A 20,561-nucleotide genomic window follows, 5' to 3' on the forward strand; every position below is an offset into this window, starting at 1 on the left:
TCCTCACAGCACAGCTACTGTTCTTCGAAATCCCAGAATATTCGGATATTCCTCGGGACCATATCCAGATATTCAATATCCGGATATCTCACTGTGCATATCCGGATATCCAATATCCGGATATCCAGAATCCCATATCCGGATATCCACAACCCCATATCCGGATATCACATATCCGGATATTCATCGGGCAGATATCCGGATATTTCACGACAGAATGCAGTTCTGCATTTTCGTGAAGATATCCATCCAAGGTTGGGTTTTTAACGATTTAAAACACCTAAACATGCATTTCTAGGTGTGTTCAACATTACCCAACAACAAGTTATCATCTTTTAACCTTTACATGCATCAAGGTTCCATTTTTAAGCTTAAAGACTCAAGATCAAAGGTGATGAAGCTTACCAAAGCTCAAACTCAGAAAAAGGGTGCTCTTGGAGCTCACACAACAGCTTCAAGGTTCTGTCTCTCACAGAACACGAAAATACACACCAAGGAGGGTCCTTTCTTCACAAAGGTTGCTCCTTGGAGCTCCAACAACTCAAGGAAGAAGCTCACACACTCTCACAAGGCAGTCCAGACTCCAAACAGCCTCCACACAGCCACCACACTCAGGAAAAGAGCTCCTTTCACACTCACAATGACCTCTCCCACTCACCCAAGGTACAAAGTGAAGAGAAAAGGAGGAAGAGAGGTCACAAAGCTCACAAAATGGTGGTGAAGCAATGTAACAATGGAACCAGCAGCTGACCAGCCCCTCACCCACGTAGAGAAACTGTTTTCTAGGGTTTTGTGCCCTTAATAAGGGTATATATAGCCCACTTAAAGATTAACACATAGTATTAACTTTAATTGCTACGCTTAGCATTTTAATCCCAAACTTTGGATTATGAAACTACATAATTTTCTAAGATTTATCATATTTTTCTTATAATTTTCTGAGCACCTTTCCGGTACGCGCTTTTCCAAGCCAGTACCAGTTTCTAGCACCAGTTCTCATTATCTGGACTTGAAACTCGTTTTACAAGTCCTACATATTATTCTAGTAATTATCATAAACTTACTTTAATTTTCCGGGATACTTTTTCGGTACTCATTTATACTGACTAGCAGAACCAGTATCTGCACTTTTCTTCCGAAAAACGACTCTCAGCATTATTACTCACTTACTATAATTATTAAAGCCTCATAATAATTATTAGGGTCAATTATGGAATCATTTTCTAAGTTTGCATAATTTATTAATTAAATTCTTTAATTAACGGTGCGGGTTCTTATAGTGACGATTTTTTCTTTCAGCAACCACATTCTGTTGAGGGGTGTCAACACAAGTAAGTTCATGAATCATACAGTTATTTCGTATAAATTGGGAAGACAGTGATTAACATATTCAGTACCATTATCAGTCCTTAGTCGCTTGATTTTTTTACCAAATTGGGTCTCAACCATTTTATAAAATTGAAAAATAGTTGTGGTACCTCAGATTTTTCACGCATTAAGTAAACCCAAGTCACACGAGTACAATCATCAATAAAAGAAACAAACCATTTATTTCTAGAAGAATGAGGGATCTTAGAAGGACCCCAAACATCAGAATGATTAAGATCAAAAGGTTCAATACTTTTAGTAATACTAGAAGGAAAAGACACACGAATATGCTTTGCAAACTCACAAACATCACAATGAAAAAACTCAACAGACTTAGACAAAAACAATGACGGAAATAAAGACTTGAGTAAACTAAATTGAGGATGTCCTAAGCGCTTATGATGAAGCCAAATCAAAGAATCAGCAGTTGATTGACCATGAGACAGCAAGATGTGATTTGTTACTTTATTGGCGGGAGATTGTGACATCAGATAGTACAGCCCACCTTGCTCTTTAGCACTACCAATCGTCTTCCCCGTGGCGAGATCCTGAAAAACACAGTGGGTAGGGAAGAAGGTTACAGTATAATTCAAATCTTTTGTAATTTTATGAATAGAAAGAAGATTCGTGGAGAGTTTAGGAACATGAAGAGCATCTTTAAGATGTAAGGACTGCTGTAAGTTTATGTTACCAGAACCCGCAACTGATGTATGTGAGCCATCAGCTACGGTAATTGTATGAGTTCCAATGGTAGGATGATAAGAAGTAAAGGGGTCAGCACAACAAGCCATATGATCAGTAGCACCAGAATCAACAACCCAAGAATGTTTAAAATCTGTACATGAAGAAAGAAAATAATAAGTTTTGGAGCTCATACCAGTCATAGCCAAAGCATTAGTATCAGATGGCTTACTCAGAGAATCAAGGATGGTTCGGAGCCGTTCCAACTCATCTTGACGGAACGTAGGTTGGGTCTCATTAGGTGCAGGAGCTATTATAGAGGAAGTAAAATGTGCTTGACCACACATCCTTGCCATCTTTTCTAAGACTGTTTGCTTTCCATAGAGGCGAAAGCATAGATCCTTGAAATGACCCGTTCTTTTACAATAAGAATACCAACAATCATCTTTCTTAGGTCTAGAAGATGCACCCTCAGAAAATTTTGTAAAGGAGTTTCTTTGAGAAGAACCATCCCTTTTTGTTGAATCATAGCAGACCCATCAGTGGGATTAGAATCAGAAGGAATTGGAGTAGTAACTTTATATGAGAGCATAATGGACCCTTCAGACACTTTGGTATCCATCATGACAGCCCTGCGACTTTCTTCACCCCTGACAATGTGAAAGACTTCAGAAAGAGACAATAATTTTTCCTTACCAAGAATTCGAACTTGAATAGGGTCATATTCTGAGTTGAGACCACAAAGAAAATCATAGATCCTATGGCGTTCAATGGAGGTGGTCAGAGTGGCTGCATCCTTGCTACATTCCATCTTCAAATTCTCGTACTAATCAAGCTCAGTCCATAACTTATTCATAATACCATAATATTCTGTTATAGAGAGAGAACCTTGCTTGATAGAAAAAATACGATTCCTCAGATCATAACAAGTGGCATCATCTTGCTTCATTGAATAGGTCTACTTAAGAATGTTCCAGATCTCAAGAGCAGTAGGTAAAAACATGCAGTGTTGACTAACCTCAGGAGTCATAGAGTTCCATAGCCACGTCATAATAAGTGAGTCTTCATCATCCCAATCAGCAAATGTTGGAGCTGTTTTGGCAGGAACAGGTCCTTCAATATGAGCAACTTTACGACGTCCTTTGAGAATGGTACGAACGACCTGGGACCATTGTAAATAATTCTTTCCATTCAGAAGATAATTCTGATGAAGAGCAGGAAGATCATTGGGACCAAGAGGTGTCACCAAAGACTGTGTAGAAGAATTTGTGTTTGCAAGGGTTGATTCAGTTTCAGTGTCGGAGGCCATACTGCAAAAAACTAGTCAAAGAAAAGCTCCAAGAAGCCAAAAAATACGGAAAAAATACCAAACGACTCCGATCAGAGGGGAAAGCACAGATCCAGAAAGAGGATGAAGAGACGATCAGAACGGAAGTGGTCTGCGGCTGAGAATCAAAGCCACGCGCCGGTGAAGCTGTCGGCGCGTGGGTGTCACTCGCGGTGAAGATGGTGGCGTGTGTGGGCGCGTGCGGCGGCTTCCCGGGCTGAGCTTTCTGCGGTGAGGTCGTCTAAGGAGCGCGAACCTATCTGGGCCTGATCGAAGTTGAAAGGTTGCCAGAAAAAGTCCAAAAACGCGATGAGCAGTTCTGTTGTGTTGAAACGCGATGAACAGGATCCATCGATGTTGTTTTGGTACTGTGTAAAGAGGAAAATAAGAGGAACAGTGATCTTCTCGGTCCAAGAGGTCCCCAGAAAATTTTTCCGGTTGCGGCTGATAGGGGTGTTCATCAACCGATCCAAACCGATTCAAACCGTGAAAACCGAACCGAAAAACCGATAACCGAAAACCGAAAAACCAAAAACTGAAAAAACCGTAAATTTTAATTGGATTGGATCGGTTTTCGGATGGGTTGATGAAAACTGATCCAATCTAAACCGATCCAATATATTAATTCTCCTCTACCTATTTGGTCTTTTCCCTAATTATATCCCAAAAATTTCTAAACCCATGACCTATTAACTCATCAACTAAACCCAAGAAAAAATTTAGTCACGTCTTATCAACTATAGTATTGTTTACTGATATTTTTGTATTTCGATTTTTTTTTTACAAAGCCAATATATACAAAAGATGTTATTTGCACAATAATCATGAAACTAATTTTAGGATATTCAAAAAACTGAAAACCTATCCAATCCAAACTGAAAAAAATTGGATTGGATCGGATTTGAAAAAAATCTAAACTGAATGGATGATTAAATGATCAAACCGAAGGGATTGGATCAGATGAATTTTGCTTCGAAAATCGATCCAATCCAGACCGCGAACACCCCTAGCGGTTGATGGCAGCGAGAGACGAAAAAAGAATAAAAAAGGTTTCGTAGGCGCGGAAGCAGAGCCCTTAGGATCGAGAGCTCTGATACCAACTTGAAAAAGGGTATTCTGATATATTATTGAATTGTGTTAATAATCTGATACAAAGAGTTCTCTATTTATAGAGAATAAAAGACCTAATTCTTGACCTAATGAGTTTGGCCCAATACAAAAAATAATAATAAATAACTAATATTTACAACAGAATGCAATCGAAAATGTGAAATTTGAGGAATCCTACTTGGTTGGAAAATGGAGCGTGAAAAAATGGAAAAATTTCAGACAAATCTGCCCTTCATCATATCTCAGTTGAAAAACGTCAACTCAAGGTTAATTGTGTAAATTCGTTGAAATTCCCAGCAATATTTTACTATTAACCAAACATATTTTTACGACGGAGCAGAACAAGGATTCGTGAGGAAGAGAAGAGCAGAGAATCATTCTCCGTTCCTCCTAGTAATTTTATTTTGAATTCTATTTTATAATTTTATGTCAGCCATGTCTATGACTGGCTAATTTCTTTTATTGTAGTTAGGGTCACAAACCCTATGTGAACCCTTTTTACGCTGGATTGATTATTTTCGCTCGTTTATTTTAATATATTTTATTTTTACCTTGTGCGTATTGATATTATTTCTGTTAGACTTGATCAACCTAATAGGAGATAATAATTTGGAAATTAGGGCTCGCAATAGGAATATTGGGGTTTTTGATTCTGAAAGGGGGTAAGGTAACAATTTATGCATGCTCTAGGGATAGACTTGTGTGAATTGCAGTCGTTTGATTTATCGTGATTAATGCTTAATTTCATGCGGGATTGCTAAGGGATTAGGATTCTAATTGAATTAAAGGGTTAGATTGTCAAGGGATTGAGATTTAACTAATTATTTTAGATGATAATTTGTCTGAGTTATTAAATTGAATGAACATTGTCAATCAATCCAATGTTTAAAGTGGGGATCATATGGTGCGTGTACCTTAGCTGCAATGCCTTTTATTATTCTTTCAAAAATCCAAAAGTTAACCATTGTTATTTAAATTGAAATTTTATATTTTAAAATTCTGTCTTTATTTTACCATCAATTCAATATTTTTGAAAAATAACCGAGTTTTCCATTCTTGAAAGGACTAGTAATTGATATACGATCGCAATCCCTATGGAGACAAACTTTTCTTATCATTATATTACTTGTGCGATCGGTATACTTGCCGGTAAGCATCACCTACCCCTTTTATCACCGTTGGATTACAATCTAATCCAACGGTCCATAATTGCGAAATAAAATAACTCTTTTTTTGCCTTTCTCTCTTCTCACTTCCTCCCACACCCTTTCTTTCTCCTATCCTTTCTCTCTTCCTTTGCGATCCGGACACATCCTTTTGATCTCTCGATGCCTATTTTTTTTCCTTTATCTCTGATCTCTGCCGAGGTGAACGTGCGCGGAAACATTATGCGATTCATCGTCCACATCATTTGAAATCATCGTCCTTATCAGGTTTATTTTCGCCCTCTTTCAGAAGCTGCTTCACAATGAACTTGAGAATTGCACTTGTGGATGCAAACAAAGCACATAACTTATTTTGGTTTACGAGATTCTATGGCCGCGTGCATAGAATTCAAGGTTTTGATGGCAAAGAATGAAAAGTGATTTTGTACCTTCCTACTTACATGAATAATGAAGGAACCCAAAGATTGTAGATTATCAATTCTACAATTGTACAGTCTATTGTAATCTGGTAGTCTAGAAAAATTTCTTCTTTTTCTTCACAATCAAGAATCGCCTTTTAAAAAGAAGGTCAAAAAATAAAATAAAAAAATACCTACTTACATGAATAATGAAGGAACCCAAAGATTGTAGATTATCAATTCTACAATTTTAGATTATCAATTCTACAATTCTACAGTCTGTTGTAATCTAGTAGTCTAGAAAAATCTCTTCTTTTTCTTCACGAATCAAGAATTGCCTTTTAAAAAGGTCAAAAAAAAAAAAAAACCTGATAAGAAAGATGATTTCAAATGTTGTGGTCGATGAATCACATAATGCTTCCGCGAGCGTTCACCTCGGCAGAGATCAGAGATAAAGGGAAAAAAATAGGTATCCAGAGATTGTGTCTTGGATCGCAGAGGAAGAGAGAAAGGGGAGGAGAGAGAAAGGGTGTGGGAGGAAGTGAGGAGAGAGAAAGAAAAAAAAAGGTTATTTTATTTCGCAATTATGGACCGTTGGATTAGATTGTAATCCAACGGTGATGAAAGGGGTAGGCAAAAGGTAGGCAAGAAGGGAGTAGGTAGAATTACCTATCTCATATATAATATGGGAAAAATATTTCTTCAGTCATGGAGATAACATTATCTCCAGTGAGTTCAAAACGACGTTGTAATATATTAAAATTACAAAAACAGCTTGGTTTCAACCTGAAAATGATATCGTTTTGGCTCACCGGAGATAACTTATCTCCACTGGAGAAATTCTTTGCCCATATAATATAGATGATAACCTCTTACAACCATATCTTAACAGTTTATTTTCGTTAATCAACGGTTATAATTTATTATGAATTAATATTTAATTAACGAGTTTAATTTGTGAAAATATTAAATATTAATTCATAATAAATTATAACCGTTGATTGACGAAAATCAACTGTTAAAGATATGGTTGTAAGATGTTGTAAACAAAAATAGGTGATAAGTATAACCTTATACTATAATATAAAAAGTTAAAAAGTCTTCCCCGGTTTAAAATTCATCCATGTTTTACATCAATAACAATAATAACAAATTTAATTGGTGGGTTCCGAGAAGCATAAAATCATATTTGTTGGTCCTTAGAAGAAATAAAAAAATAAACACACCTCTAATCCCCCCATCGATTGCATGTATGGAATAATGCATCAGCATAACCGAAAATGGCAAAAAGGAAAAAGAAAGAGAGGAACTCATTTTAAATAATAATTGAGAAATTAGAGGTGACCTCTTCAACGAGTCATTCAGAGAGCCTTAGGGCCATGATCTCAGTTTGTTCTTTTGATAATTCCCTATCCTTATTTGCAAATACAATCAAAGCCTAATAGAATAAGCAAAATGTAGCTGCAAAGAAATATATTTAAATCAACTTGATATAACATTTACAACAAAATTAGTTATCCCTTCAACGCAAGATAAATTTGTTTCAGCTTCATAATCTCAGTTATACCTATGCAAAAGAACAGAGTGTGACATTGAAGAAAGTGATAAGAGTGAATAAACAAATTATGCTTGAGTAGCTACTCAAGCAGAGGGCGGGTATTATGCACCGCACACAAATTCCGAATTTGGCGTAGCAGTGTGCCAAAAAATATGTGTGTTTTGCTTTCTTCTCAACAAACACACTTCTAAAAAACCGGAAATAAGACCCTTGAAAATAGCATAATGATGGACTCGGTCTCTCACCATAAATCCATCTTCTAACATTCTCAACTCTCATTCTTATTCCTCATTATAGTTATAGCGCAAATGGAGGTGGGTTTTCCAATTTGGCTTTTGTAGAGTCTAATTCATCATCTTACCATGGCAAATACGTTACATGTAGATTTTCTAAGTTGGTAGAAAGTTAAATATTAGGTGTAGGCAATTAGAAACAATAATATGGCTTCATTGACAAGCCAAGGTTCAAAGAAGTCTCAACGTAATCCTGTAGGATCAGGATCAGGATCAGATAGTTCTCAAGCCCGTAATGTAAAGTTTGCAAGAAGAACTTCAAGTGGGAGATATGTGAGTTTATCAAGAGAGGACATTGAAATGTCTTCAGAAATATCAGGGGACTATATGAGCTACACTGTTCATTTACCTCCTACCCCTGATAATCAACCTATGGACACGTCCGTTGCAATGAAAGCTGAAGAACAATATGTTTCCAATTCTTTATTTACCGGCGGTTTCAACAGCGTTACCAGAGCCCATCTTATGGACAAGGTCATTGATTCTGAAGTGAATCATCCTCAAATGGCTGGGGCAAAAGGCTCTAAATGTTCAATTTGTGATGGCAAGGTCATGAAGGATGAAAGAGGACATGATGTCGCTCCATGTGAGTGTAGGTATGTACCAATATTATCATGTAATATCTTAAATAAATAAGATATCATCTATTAGATATTGTAACATTTTATCCTTTTTTTAACTTAAATTTTTCCGTACTTTTCATTTGGGTTCATCTGTCATTGACCCCAATTAGTTTGGGATAAAGGTGATATTGATATTGATGTTGTTACACAAGCTAACTAAATTATGAAATGATTTGAATTTAGGTTCAAGATTTGCAGAGACTGCTTTATAGATGCACAAAAAGAAACTGGTCTATGTCCTGGTTGCAAGGAGCCATACAAAGTAGGGGAATATGAGGATGAGCCTCCAGATTATTCAAACGGGGCACTGCCATTACCAGCACCAAATGGCTCCAAACGGAATCCAAACAACATGCATGTTATGAAGAGGAATCAAAATGGAGAATTTGACCACAATAGGTGGTTGTTTGAGACACAAGGTACCTATGGTGTTGGCAATGCTTATTGGCCCCAAGATGACATGTATGGAGATGGTGGTGATGATGGCCTACAAGGAGGAATGATAGATCCAGGGGATAAGCCTTTTAAACCGTTAAGCCGTAAAACGCCAATTCCATCTGCAATCATAAGTCCTTACAGGTTAGATTTTTATTGTGAATAATTTTATCTTATGTTCCCTGAAATAACACATCTCAATCACCTGACCAAGTCACATGATCATATTGTAATTACAATGAATTACATGATCAAATCTAATTGTAATTCTGCTTCTTCAGGTTGCTTATTTTTGTTCGGTTAGTAGTATTGGCCTTCTTTTTGCATTGGAGAGTGAGGAATCCAAATGAAGATGCAATATGGTTGTGGCTTATGTCAGTTACTTGTGAGATATGGTTTGCTTTCTCATGGATACTTGATCAGGTTCCCAAGCTTTGCCCTGTGAATCGTTCAACTGACCTTGGTGCTCTTCATGACAAATTCGATAGTCCTTCTCCATCTAATCCCACAGGGAGATCTGATCTACCTGGTGTAGACCTCTTTGTGTCCACTGCTGATCCTGAGAAGGAGCCACCTTTAGTCACTGCCAACACCATTCTTTCCATATTATCAGTTGATTACCCTGTGGAGAAACTTGCATGTTATGTTTCTGATGATGGAGGTGCTCTCCTGACTTTTGAGGCCATGGCTGAGGCTGCGAGTTTTGCTGATTTATGGGTTCCCTTTTGTCGAAAACACAACATTGAGCCAAGGAATCCGGAGACTTACTTCAGTTTAAAAGTTGATCCTACCAAGAACAAAAGCAAACAAGATTTTGTGAAGGATAGAAGAAGGGTCAAGAGGGAGTATGATGAGTTCAAGGTGCGCATAAATGGCCTTCCAGATTCCATCAGGAGAAGATCAGATGCATTTAATGCTAGGGAGGAAATGAAGATGATGAAGCACATGAAAGAGAGTGGAGCTGACCCTTCTGAGCCTGTCAAAGTCTCCAAGGCCACTTGGATGGCTGATGGCACCCACTGGCCTGGTACTTGGACTTCTGCTTCTAGTGAACATTCAAGAGGTGACCATGCTGGAATACTTCAGGTACCTCACCAGTTTCTCTTCCTTTTGACCAACCACATACACGAAATGAATCCTCTCATGTACTATTTAATACAACGAGGTTACACTCGTTCATAGACAAATCAATGATCAAGAACATTAAGAGTGTAACTTATACCCTGTTAAAATATTTCTGACAATATATATATATATATATATATATATTAACACTGGTGTAAGACTTAAAAGTCTTACTTCTTGTCTTAACAGTTAATTTACTAAGTTATACCAATTACATGGACAGATATCAACTGCTGAGTTGAGGAGTAAGACAATTTTAAGTTGGAGTAAAAAAAATCTCTTTTCATATATATATATATATATATATATATATATGGGCATATCATAATTTAACTAATATGTGTATGTGTAATATATATTGATAGGTGATGCTGAAGCCGCCAAGTCCGGATCCGTTAATGGGCAGTGCAGACGACAAGATTATAGACTTCGCAGAGGTAGATACGAGGTTGCCAATGTTTGTGTATGTTTCTCGGGAGAAGAGGCCAGGTTATGATCACAACAAGAAAGCCGGTGCGATGAATGCACTGGTTCGAACATCTGCAGTTCTGTCAAACGGGCCATTCATTCTAAACCTTGATTGCGATCACTACATCTACAATTGCAGGGCAATACGTGAAGGGATGTGTTTCATGATGGACAGAGAAGGCGAGGACATATGTTACATTCAGTTCCCACAAAGATTCGAAGGAATTGATCCCTCAGATCGTTATGCCAATCACAACACTGTGTTCTTTGATGGAAACATGCGAGCACTTGATGGTGTTCAAGGTCCAGTTTATGTGGGAACTGGATGCATGTTCAGAAGGTTTGCATTGTATGGATTTGACCCACCCAATGTGGATAAGGACAAGAAAAAGAGTAGTGGAGGCTCTGAGGAAACAGCACCAGCATTGAATGCTAGTGAGTTTGATCCAGATCTTGATGTTAACCTGTTGCCAAAGCGGTTTGGTAATTCAACCGTTCTTTCTGAGAGCATACCTGTGGCTGAGTTCCAAGGTCGTCCTCTTGCGGATCATCCTGCTGTTAAATATGGACGTCCACCTGGTGCTCTCAGGGTCCCTCGAGAACCACTTGATGCAAGTACTGTAGCTGAAGCTGTCTCTGTCATTTCTTGTTGGTACGTAGCTTATACCTGATTTGGATCCAATATAGCATTGTATGTGTATACTATTAGATGAAAACAATTTAATTAATTTGTTAGCAAAACTAATTAAAGATGTGTAACATATTATGTATACATAGGTACGAGGACAAGACAGAATGGGGAGACAGAGTGGGATGGATTTATGGGTCAGTAACAGAAGATGTGGTCACAGGGTATCGCATGCACAACCGTGGATGGCGTTCAGTGTATTGCATAACAAAGAGAGATGCATTTCGAGGATCAGCACCAATAAACCTCACTGATAGACTACACCAAGTTTTGAGATGGGCCACAGGTTCTGTTGAAATCTTCTTCTCTAAGAACAATGCCTTCCTTGCTAGTAGGCGTCTCAGGCTTCTCCAACGCTTAGCATACCTCAATGTTGGCATTTACCCTTTCACTTCCCTCTTCCTTGTTGTATATTGCTTCCTCCCTGCACTCTCCTTATTCTCTGGATTCTTCATTGTCCAAACTCTCAGTATTGCATTCTTAATCTACTTGCTTACCATCACAATATGCCTAGTGATTCTGGCAATTCTTGAGGTTAAATGGTCAGGTGTGGAGTTAGAACAATGGTGGAGGAATGAACAGTTTTGGCTCATTTCAGGAACAAGTGCTCATTTGGCTGCTGTGGTGCAAGGACTCCTTAAGGTGGTAGCCGGTATTGAGATTTCTTTTACTTTGACATCCAAATCTGGAGGGGAGGATGATGAAGATATATATGCAGATTTGTATATAGTTAAGTGGAGCTCATTGATGATTCCACCAATTGTTATTGCTATGATGAATATTATAGCCATTGTGGTTGCATTTGCAAGGACCATTTATAGTGCAAACCCACAATGGAGTAAGTTCATTGGAGGAGCATTCTTCAGTTTCTGGGTGCTTGCTCATTTGTACCCTTTTGCTAAAGGGTTGATGGGGAGGAGAGGGAAGACACCAACCATTGTGTTTGTTTGGTCAGGTCTTATTGCAATTACCCTTTCTCTGCTTTGGATTGCCATTAGCCCACCTAAGGGTGCTGATGGACAAGGTGGGGGAGATTTCCAGTTTCCATGAAATGTTAGATATTGAGTGCTTTGATTTCATCTTAATATATGTAATATAGTAATGTATCTTTTGTAAACTTCCACATGACATGTCTTGAATACATGTGATTAGTTTTAGAGATACTTTAAAAAGGGTTAGAGTGATATGAAGGGGAAAAAATTACTTAGTGAATTAGTATTTACTTGATGATTCATGTTTATAATATGATGGAGTACGTGGTGTAAGTTCATATCCTATACACTTTATGTTGGTAAAAGAAGGTGATCTAAGTTCGCATCCTATACATTTTGTGCTGCTAAAAAGAAGAATGCAAGAATTTCTCTTAAGGAAAAGCACAAGAAAAATTTGAAAATATAATCTCATGTGTATTCTTAGCCTTCTTGAAGGTTGCAACAATTGGTATTGTAGTTTTATAAAGAATGAGAACAGGGACATTAGGGCCATGGTGCAACAATTTCTTGAAGCTTATCATTAGGAGGAGTAAACTCAATATTCTGAGTCTGAACCATTTTTTTTTTTAACTTGTAATTAGTAACTTTATGAAAAAGTGTAACACATGGGTCTTGTTAGAATTAAAGTATGCAGTTGTTGTAGTTGCAGCATTGTCATTTCTAAATGCTTTGTTAAATCTTTATATTTTAGTTTAAGCATGAATTTGTTAGAGGTTGTATGTCATTTTGTGAATTAATTTACCTACAAAGCATTTACTTTTAACCCCTTAAAATTTTGAGAAAAATGTTTATCCTTTTAAATGACACAACTTATATACTTTCACTCTCACAAAGAGGTGGGACCCACACCTTTATTTTTTTTGCCAACTCTCTCTCCTCCTTTATCTATCTCTTTCTCTCTTTTAAAATGACACAACTTTACATCCTTTAAAATGACACACACTTTATCCTAAAATTTTAGTTCAAGTTTCCATTGGATGTTCAGTTTGTCCTTTGAATCTATAACAACAATCAAATGGTTTAAGAGATTCTAGTATATTTGGACTCAAATCAACTGTATGTAGTAATGCTACACGTCATTTAAATTAAATATAAATTGTAGCAGAAACAAATGGATCATTATCTTCCCTATGCTTTATATTTTCGTGAACATGTACATTGTATCTGCATAAAAATAATGTCACATAGAGATCAAGTTTAACATAACAACCTCACTGTTATGGACCTGGGAAAGGCCCATAATACGAGAAGCCCAACCAGCACGAGCCTAAAGGTAAGCTCTATAAATAGGAGTTAAAGACCACAAGTATGACTGATCTCTCGAATCCTATTTTATGCAACCACGACAGTGTACACACACACCCCTTCTGACTAAGGCCATCGTATAAGTGTGTAGTGATTCGTTTTACAAGAGTCATCAAACTCAAGCCCAAATCAAAAGACAACTGATCCAGGCCCACAGTATCAAACACAAAACAACTTCCGGGTTCCACACAATACCAAGCCACGTGGGACCAATCATAATAGATAAACCAAATCTGCTTCAGTTAATTGTTGAGTTTGTTAGAATTTGTTAGTTAGTTAGAGTTTGTTAATTAGCGCTGAACCTTCCAGCTTTACTTTGTAATTATAAATAGCCATATGTAATTCATTTAGTTCAATTAATGAGAATGAGGAACTTTTCAACTTCAAGATGGTATCAGAGCTCACATTGAGCTCTGGTACTCTGCTTTGAAGATTTTCGTTTTTTTTTCTATCACTTTTCTTCATCGTTCTTCTTCTCAACCAAACTCACGATCATTGCCATGGCAAATCTTGTTGCAATTCCAGATCCACAAACAAATCCTTCTCATCCTTTGTTTCTACATCCAAATGAGAGTCCTGCTTTGGTTTTAGTTTCACCGCCTCTAAATGGTGAAAACTATCATTCCTGGGCTCGAGAAATGAGAGGATCATTGATTTCTAAGAATAAGCTAGGCTTCATTGATGGAAGTATTCCTGCACCGAATCAACATGAACCTACGTTTGCAGCATGGCAACGATGTGACACAATGGTGATGGCCTGGATTCAAAGATCCATATCTGAATCCATAGTGAAATCAATCATATGGATTGAACATGCTCGTGATGCTTGGCTTGATTTGCAAGAACGATTTTCTCAAGGAGATGTATTTCGAATTTCAGACTTGCTGGAAGAAGCTTTTCGTCTGAATCAAGGAGACAGATCTGTCACTGACTACTACACACATCTCAAAACGGTATGGGATGAATTAGATAACCTCAAACCTCTTCCTAATTGTGTTTGTGCAGTTCCATGTGTATGTGGAGCAATTACAAGGATGAGAGAATATCGTGAACAAGAACAGGTTATACGATTTTTAAGAGGATTGAATGATCAATTTGCTTCTGTAAGGTCTTAAATCATGTTGATGAGTCCACTGCCTAACATAAATAGATCATTTTCACTCGTTTCTCAACAAGAAAGACAGTTCAAATTGGATAGTCATGTCACTGATACAAGTCAGTCATCAGTTTTTCATGTGACAAATACACCATCAAGCTATCGAAGATGTGGTCCTAGTTATGGAGGAAGGTTTACTGGTAGAGGACGAGGCAGAAACTTTGGTGGTAGATCTCAAACCAACCGCATATGCACTCCCTGTGGAAGAAGCAATCATACAGTTGAAACATGTTATCAACTACATGGCTTCCCACCAGGTTACCGTACAAACAATAGAATCCCTAATACAAATGTTGCAAGCACAGATCCAAGAATTTTCAATCAGAAGTTGCAGTTCAAGGTCAGAACCTTATATGCACATGACCAGAAATGAATACCAGCAGTTAATGGAGCTTCTACAAAAGTCTCCTTCCACTGATCTTGGTAATGCACCAGCAACAGCTCATGTAAGCAATGTGGCTCAAATTTCCAGCATGAACACAACAGAAAGGAAAGAACTGACAGGTAGCCCAAATACTCAATGGATTGTGGACACAGGTGCAACAGATCACATTGCACATTCCATTTCTGATTTTTCCACAATTCATATCACCACTCCTTTACCAGTAATCCTCCCAAGTGGCTCTCACATCTATGCACATTATTCTGGCACCATTTGCTTAACACCTACTTTAATTCTTCATGATGTCCTTTATATTCCACAATTCCATGTCAACCTGATTTCTGTATCAAAACTTGTTACAACCATTAACTACTCATTCACCTTTGATTCTAAATTGTGCTTCATTAAGCAGATGCCATCACAGAGGATGATTGGTAGAGCTGAAAGGAGAAATGGCTTATACATGATAATCAATAAAGCTTCCCAGAATTCAAGTAAGACAAATAGCAGCTGTGGAGCTACAAGAAGTAATGTAGATGAATCTCTTCTTTGGCATAGAAGATTGGGACACCTCTCAAATGATGGACTACAAAGAATGTCTTTGTATTTTCCTTTTATCCTTCCACACATGTAACTCCATATGATATATGTCATTTAGCAAAGCAACGAAAGCTTCCTTTTAGTTCCAGTGAGACTAAAACCAGTAAATTTTTTGATTTGGTGCATACAGACATCTGGGGCCCTTTTTCAACTACATCAATAAATGATCATCGTTTCTTTCTTACTGTTGTTGATCATTATTCACGTTTTACATGGATTTTTCTTATGAAAAGCAAAAGTGAAACTAGACAGCATATTCATGATTTTGTAGCCTTTGTTGAAACACAATTCAACACTTCCATTAAGTCAATTCGAAGTGATAATGGAATTGAATTTGCTATGAATGATTTTTACAAGAAAAAGGGAATTCTCCACCAAACTAGTTGTGTTGAGACTCCACAACAGAATGGTTTAGTAGAACGAAAGCATCAACATTTGTTAAATGTAGCTCGTGCATTTTTATTTCAAGCTAACTTGCCACTCACATTATGGAATTATGCCATTCTTCATGCTGCACATATTATCAATCTTCTATGTTCACCTCTTCTGGCCAACCAAACACCATATCGGAGATTATATGGAATGCCCTCATTGCTGATTCACCTACGGGTTTTTGGCTGTTTATGCTATGGTTCAACCTTGCTAGCTCATCGCACCAAATTCACTCCTCGAGCTCACAAAGATGTGTTCTTGGGATTCAAAGAAGGAACAAAAGGGTACATCTTATATGATCTAAACTCTAGAGAAATTTTTATCTCAAGGAATGTAGTCTTTTATGAAACACATTTTTCATACCAACCGAATCATACCACACAAAACACACCTTCAAGTTTATCTGAAATAAGCCATCCGAATGAACCTCCTTATGACAGTTTTCTTCCCTCCACACAGCCACCTAACCTCCCACATTCACCATACCTTATGCCAGATGTAACCATATCTCCCATTCCCACACAAACTCATATCCCATCAACCATTCCACATACCATACCTAACCTACCACATTTCTTACCTCCTTCTGATTCAAACACCTTACCTAACATCCATGACACGCAACCAACCTCAGAACATGCCACCTCATCCAACATCAATGACACAAACAACACAGATGGCAATCTTCGCCGCTCCTCACGGGTTCGAGTACCTCCAAATTATCTTGTTGATTATCATGTTGGGCTCTCCACAGCTTCCAAGAGTCCTCCAAGTAGTTCCACATTTCCCACAAGGTATCCCCTATCCAATTTTATTTCATATGATACTTGTACTCCCCATTATCATCACTTTTGTTTGACATCTTCATCCCACACTGAGCCACACACATATATACAAGCTGCCAAATTCACACATTGGCTGCAAGCAATGGAGAAAGAATTACATGCTTTGAAACTGAACAATACTTGGGTGATGGTACCATTACCTGCTGGAAAACAAACAATTGAGTCAAAATGGGTTTTTAAGATTAAATATCAATCCAATGGATCCATTGAAAGGTACAAGGCAAGATTAGTTGCCAAAGGCTTTACACAGCAAGTGGGAGTCGATTATTTTGATACATTCTCCCCAGTTGCTAAGCTAACTTTCGTACGCACATTGCTTACCATAGCTTCTATCAAAGGTTGGTTCCTCGAACAGTTGGATGTAGATAATGCTTTTCTACACGGAGACCTCAATGAAGAGGTTTACAGGGATCCTCCCTCTGACCTCTCCTCTTCTGGAAATCTTGTTTGTAAGCTCCAGAAGTCATTGTATGGGCTTAAACAAGCCAGTCGTCAATGGCATGCAAAGTTGTCTTCCGCTCTTCTGTCCTTGGGATACACTCAAGCACAGGAAGATCATTCGATGTTCACACTCAGAACTGAGTCCTCCTTCACAGTCCTTCTGATTTAGGTTGATGATGTCGTTTTATCTGGTGACTGCATGACTGAAATACAGCGGGTTGAAGACTATCTTCATGACCATTTTCGCATCAAGGACCTTGGCAAGCTACGTTATTTTCTTGGCTTAGAGATTGCACGTTCCAAATCTGGCATACTTCTTAACCAACGGAAATATGCATTGGAGTTACTGACAGATGCTGGACTTTTGGCTGCAAAGCATGTCCCCACTCCCATAGTACCAGTTTCATCTACCACTCAGGCTCAAAGTCCTCTCCTATTAGATCCTACAGTCTACCGCCGATTGATTGGAAGAATTTTATACTTAACTACAACCAGACCAGACATTGCATATGTTGTTCATCATCTAAGTCAGTTTGTTCCATCTCCGTGTGCTCATCACCTTACAGCTGCTCACCGGGTTCTACGGTACTTGAAGAATGCCCCAGCCAATGGGGTGTTTTATCCTTCTCATGGTTCCTTTTCTATACGAGCATTTGCTGATTTCGATTGGGCATCTTGTCCTCTTACCCGTAAGTCTGTTACAGGCTTTTGTGTTTTCATAGGAGATTCGTTAGTGTCTTGGCGTTCTAAGAAGCAGACAACTATCTCTCGTTCATCTTCAGAAGCAGAGTACAGAGCTCTAGCCAGCCTATCTTGTGAATTGCAATGGTTCCAATATCTTTTCCAAGATCTTGGCTTATCCTGGCACACTGCCTCTGTCTATTGTGACAATCAATCCGCTATATATCTTGATCACAATGCCACATTCCATGAGTGTTCTAAACACATTGACATTGACTGTCATGTTACTCGAGACAAGATACGTTCTGGTCTAGTCCGACTTCTTCCTGTATCTTCAGCTCATCAAATCGCAGATGTTTTTACCAAGCCACTACACTCCTCCACGTTCATTTCTGGTATTTCCAAGCTGGGACTGGTAAATATACTCAGTCCAGCTTGCCGGGGGCTCTTACAAGAGTCATCAAACTCAAGCCCAAATCAAAAGACAATTGATCCAGGCCCACAATATCAAACACAAAACAACTTCTGGGTTCCACACAATACCAAGCCACGTGGGACCAATCATAATAGATAAACCAAATCTGTTTCAGTTAATTGTTGAGTTTGTTAGAATTTGTTAGTTAGTTAGTTAGAGTTTGTTAATTAGCGCTGAACCTTCAAGCTTTACTTTGTAATTATAAATAGCCATATGTAATTCATTTAGTTCAATTAATGAGAATGAGGAACTTTTCAACTTCAAGAATTCGCTCTCCCCAAGATACCAGAGAGAAAACTCTAAATCCAATATCAAATACCCGACTTACGGTCGGACATTTCTGCCTCAGGCAGAACACTCACCATTCATAGAAATCAACTTTTCAATTTCATCACGAATCTGATAGACTGATAATATGTAGTTCTGTTTCTTTCTTCAATTAGTTGCTGTTGTTTGTAATTTAATTTTGATATAATTCGTAATGCCCTTTAGAGATATACGCATGTTGAAGAACCTTTTCCCTTTCTTTCTGTCTTATACAAACCATAATCAACCATATAATTTATTTTGGAAATATGTGTTTTGAATGAAAACTGGGAAATTTGGATCTTCTTGAGATAAAAATTGAGCTAGGCATGTATGATATCTCGATATGTCATTTATAATTTCTCAAGCAAGCCCAGAAATATTAAACGTACGAATTGAGTCATCAACATTGTGCAGAAATAATATTTTATTTGGCAATGTGTTATGGCCCAACTTAAGGGCCCACCTTCTAGAAGGCAAGAAGGACAAACAATTAAAAGAAAAGTTTGAAAAGAATCTTACGAGAATATCGATCCGATCAAGTAATGAGCCCCAATATTTATAAAAGATCTAATTAGCTACAACTAAACTCTTTATAAATAGGAGGCAAAGTTTACAATTATGCATTTTTGAACTCTCTCTCTCAGCTGCTCTCCCACCTCACATTTTGGTTAAGTTGTTCTACTACAGTGCACATTAATTAGCTAATTTCTATGGTATCTTTTTTATAAATATTTAAGAAATAACATACAGATCCAACAGTGACTTACCGATCAATAGATTGGTTATCTCAATAACCCCGATCAAACACAATATTTTATAAAAAATAAAAAATCATTCATAATTAAACTCGAATAGCGAGGGTGAAGTGAGATGAGGATAATATTTATATGCAATCTTAATATTATATATTTAACATTATTTTATATAACAAAAAAAAATATATACCATTTGAATGTTTGATTTGATTTATTTTCTTAAGGATACGATTTGAGGTAGTCACGGTTCGGAACAAATCTTCCAGAATTGCAACCAAAGAGTCAAAAGGCCAGTTAATGACAACGATGTTTTTATTAAAATCTCTTTGACTAAGTTGTGACTCATTTTGTTTTTTTTGGAAACATGTGACTCATTCTTTTAAATAAAAGTTTCAAAGCGATATAGAATATAAAATTATTCAAAGCTTTACTAATCAACTTCAATTTTATATAAGTTAGAGCACGTTTGGTTAAACCTTTTTTTTAAAATATATTTTGTTGTTGTTGAAAGTTTTGGTAATTTGCTAATTTTTTTAGTAAAATAAAACAAACACGCTGTCTTTGATGTATAATATGAAATTATGAATGGACCACTCAATTTATTGAATAACTTCATTATTAAATTTGGTGAAATTATTTCTGAAATAGCTGCACGTCCAGTTAATAATCCTGATAGTTAATTTTTATTTATTTTTCGTATTTAATGTTTTTATTCACCCATATATAGTTATGATTCTTAACTGCATGTCCAGCAATTTGAGAAACTATAATCCCTTATTAAAATCTTATAAAAAAATAATAAATTTTTAATCTGTTGGAAGAAATGTTATTGAAACGGTCCCATGAATTGCAAATAACTTTATTCCTTTTGGCATAATTCAGATGCTACAATAAATTAGATAAGAACTCAACAACACATATTCAGAGTGATTACCATGAGAAAAAAAG

The 20,561-nt window shown here is 37.2% G+C and overlaps 2 protein-coding genes across 2 annotated transcripts; both read left to right on the forward strand.

Moving 5' to 3' along the window:
* Positions 1-8,048: 8,048 nt before the first annotated feature.
* Positions 8,049-12,290, forward strand: LOC133283543 (cellulose synthase-like protein D4). Its single transcript, XM_061480406.1, has 5 exons — positions 8,049-8,497; positions 8,708-9,103; positions 9,241-10,045; positions 10,450-11,204; positions 11,330-12,290. Exons 1-5 carry the CDS (start codon positions 8,049-8,051, stop codon positions 12,288-12,290), a joined length of 3,366 nt encoding a protein of 1,121 aa, XP_061336390.1.
* Positions 12,291-17,592: 5,302 nt separating this feature from the next.
* Positions 17,593-18,648, forward strand: LOC133283566 (uncharacterized mitochondrial protein AtMg00810-like). The gene has a single exon (XM_061480444.1). The coding sequence runs from the start codon at positions 17,593-17,595 to the stop codon at positions 18,646-18,648; it is 1,056 nt and encodes a 351-aa protein (XP_061336428.1).
* Positions 18,649-20,561: the final 1,913 nt, after the last annotated feature.

Source organism: Gastrolobium bilobum, unplaced genomic scaffold (assembly GCF_033153095.1).
Source record: "Gastrolobium bilobum isolate Gb01-03AN ecotype WA unplaced genomic scaffold, APGP_CSIRO_Gbil_v1 utg9509, whole genome shotgun sequence".
NCBI classification, from domain to species: Eukaryota; Viridiplantae; Streptophyta; class Magnoliopsida; order Fabales; family Fabaceae; genus Gastrolobium; species Gastrolobium bilobum.

Bases quoted from the DNA above. Each gene is read 5' to 3' on its own strand.
- LOC133283566 (XM_061480444.1), top strand. From the start codon at position 17,593: ATGACTGAAATACAGCGGGTTGAAGACTATCTTCATGACCATTTTCGC.
- LOC133283543 (XM_061480406.1), top strand. From the start codon at position 8,049: ATGGCTTCATTGACAAGCCAAGGTTCAAAGAAGTCTCAACGTAATCCT. The intron at 8,498-8,707 runs GTATGTACCAAT...ATTTGAATTTAG, and splicing joins GTCGCTCCATGTGAGTGTAG to GTTCAAGATTTGCAGAGACT. The intron at 10,046-10,449 runs GTACCTCACCAG...ATATATTGATAG, and splicing joins ACCATGCTGGAATACTTCAG to GTGATGCTGAAGCCGCCAAG.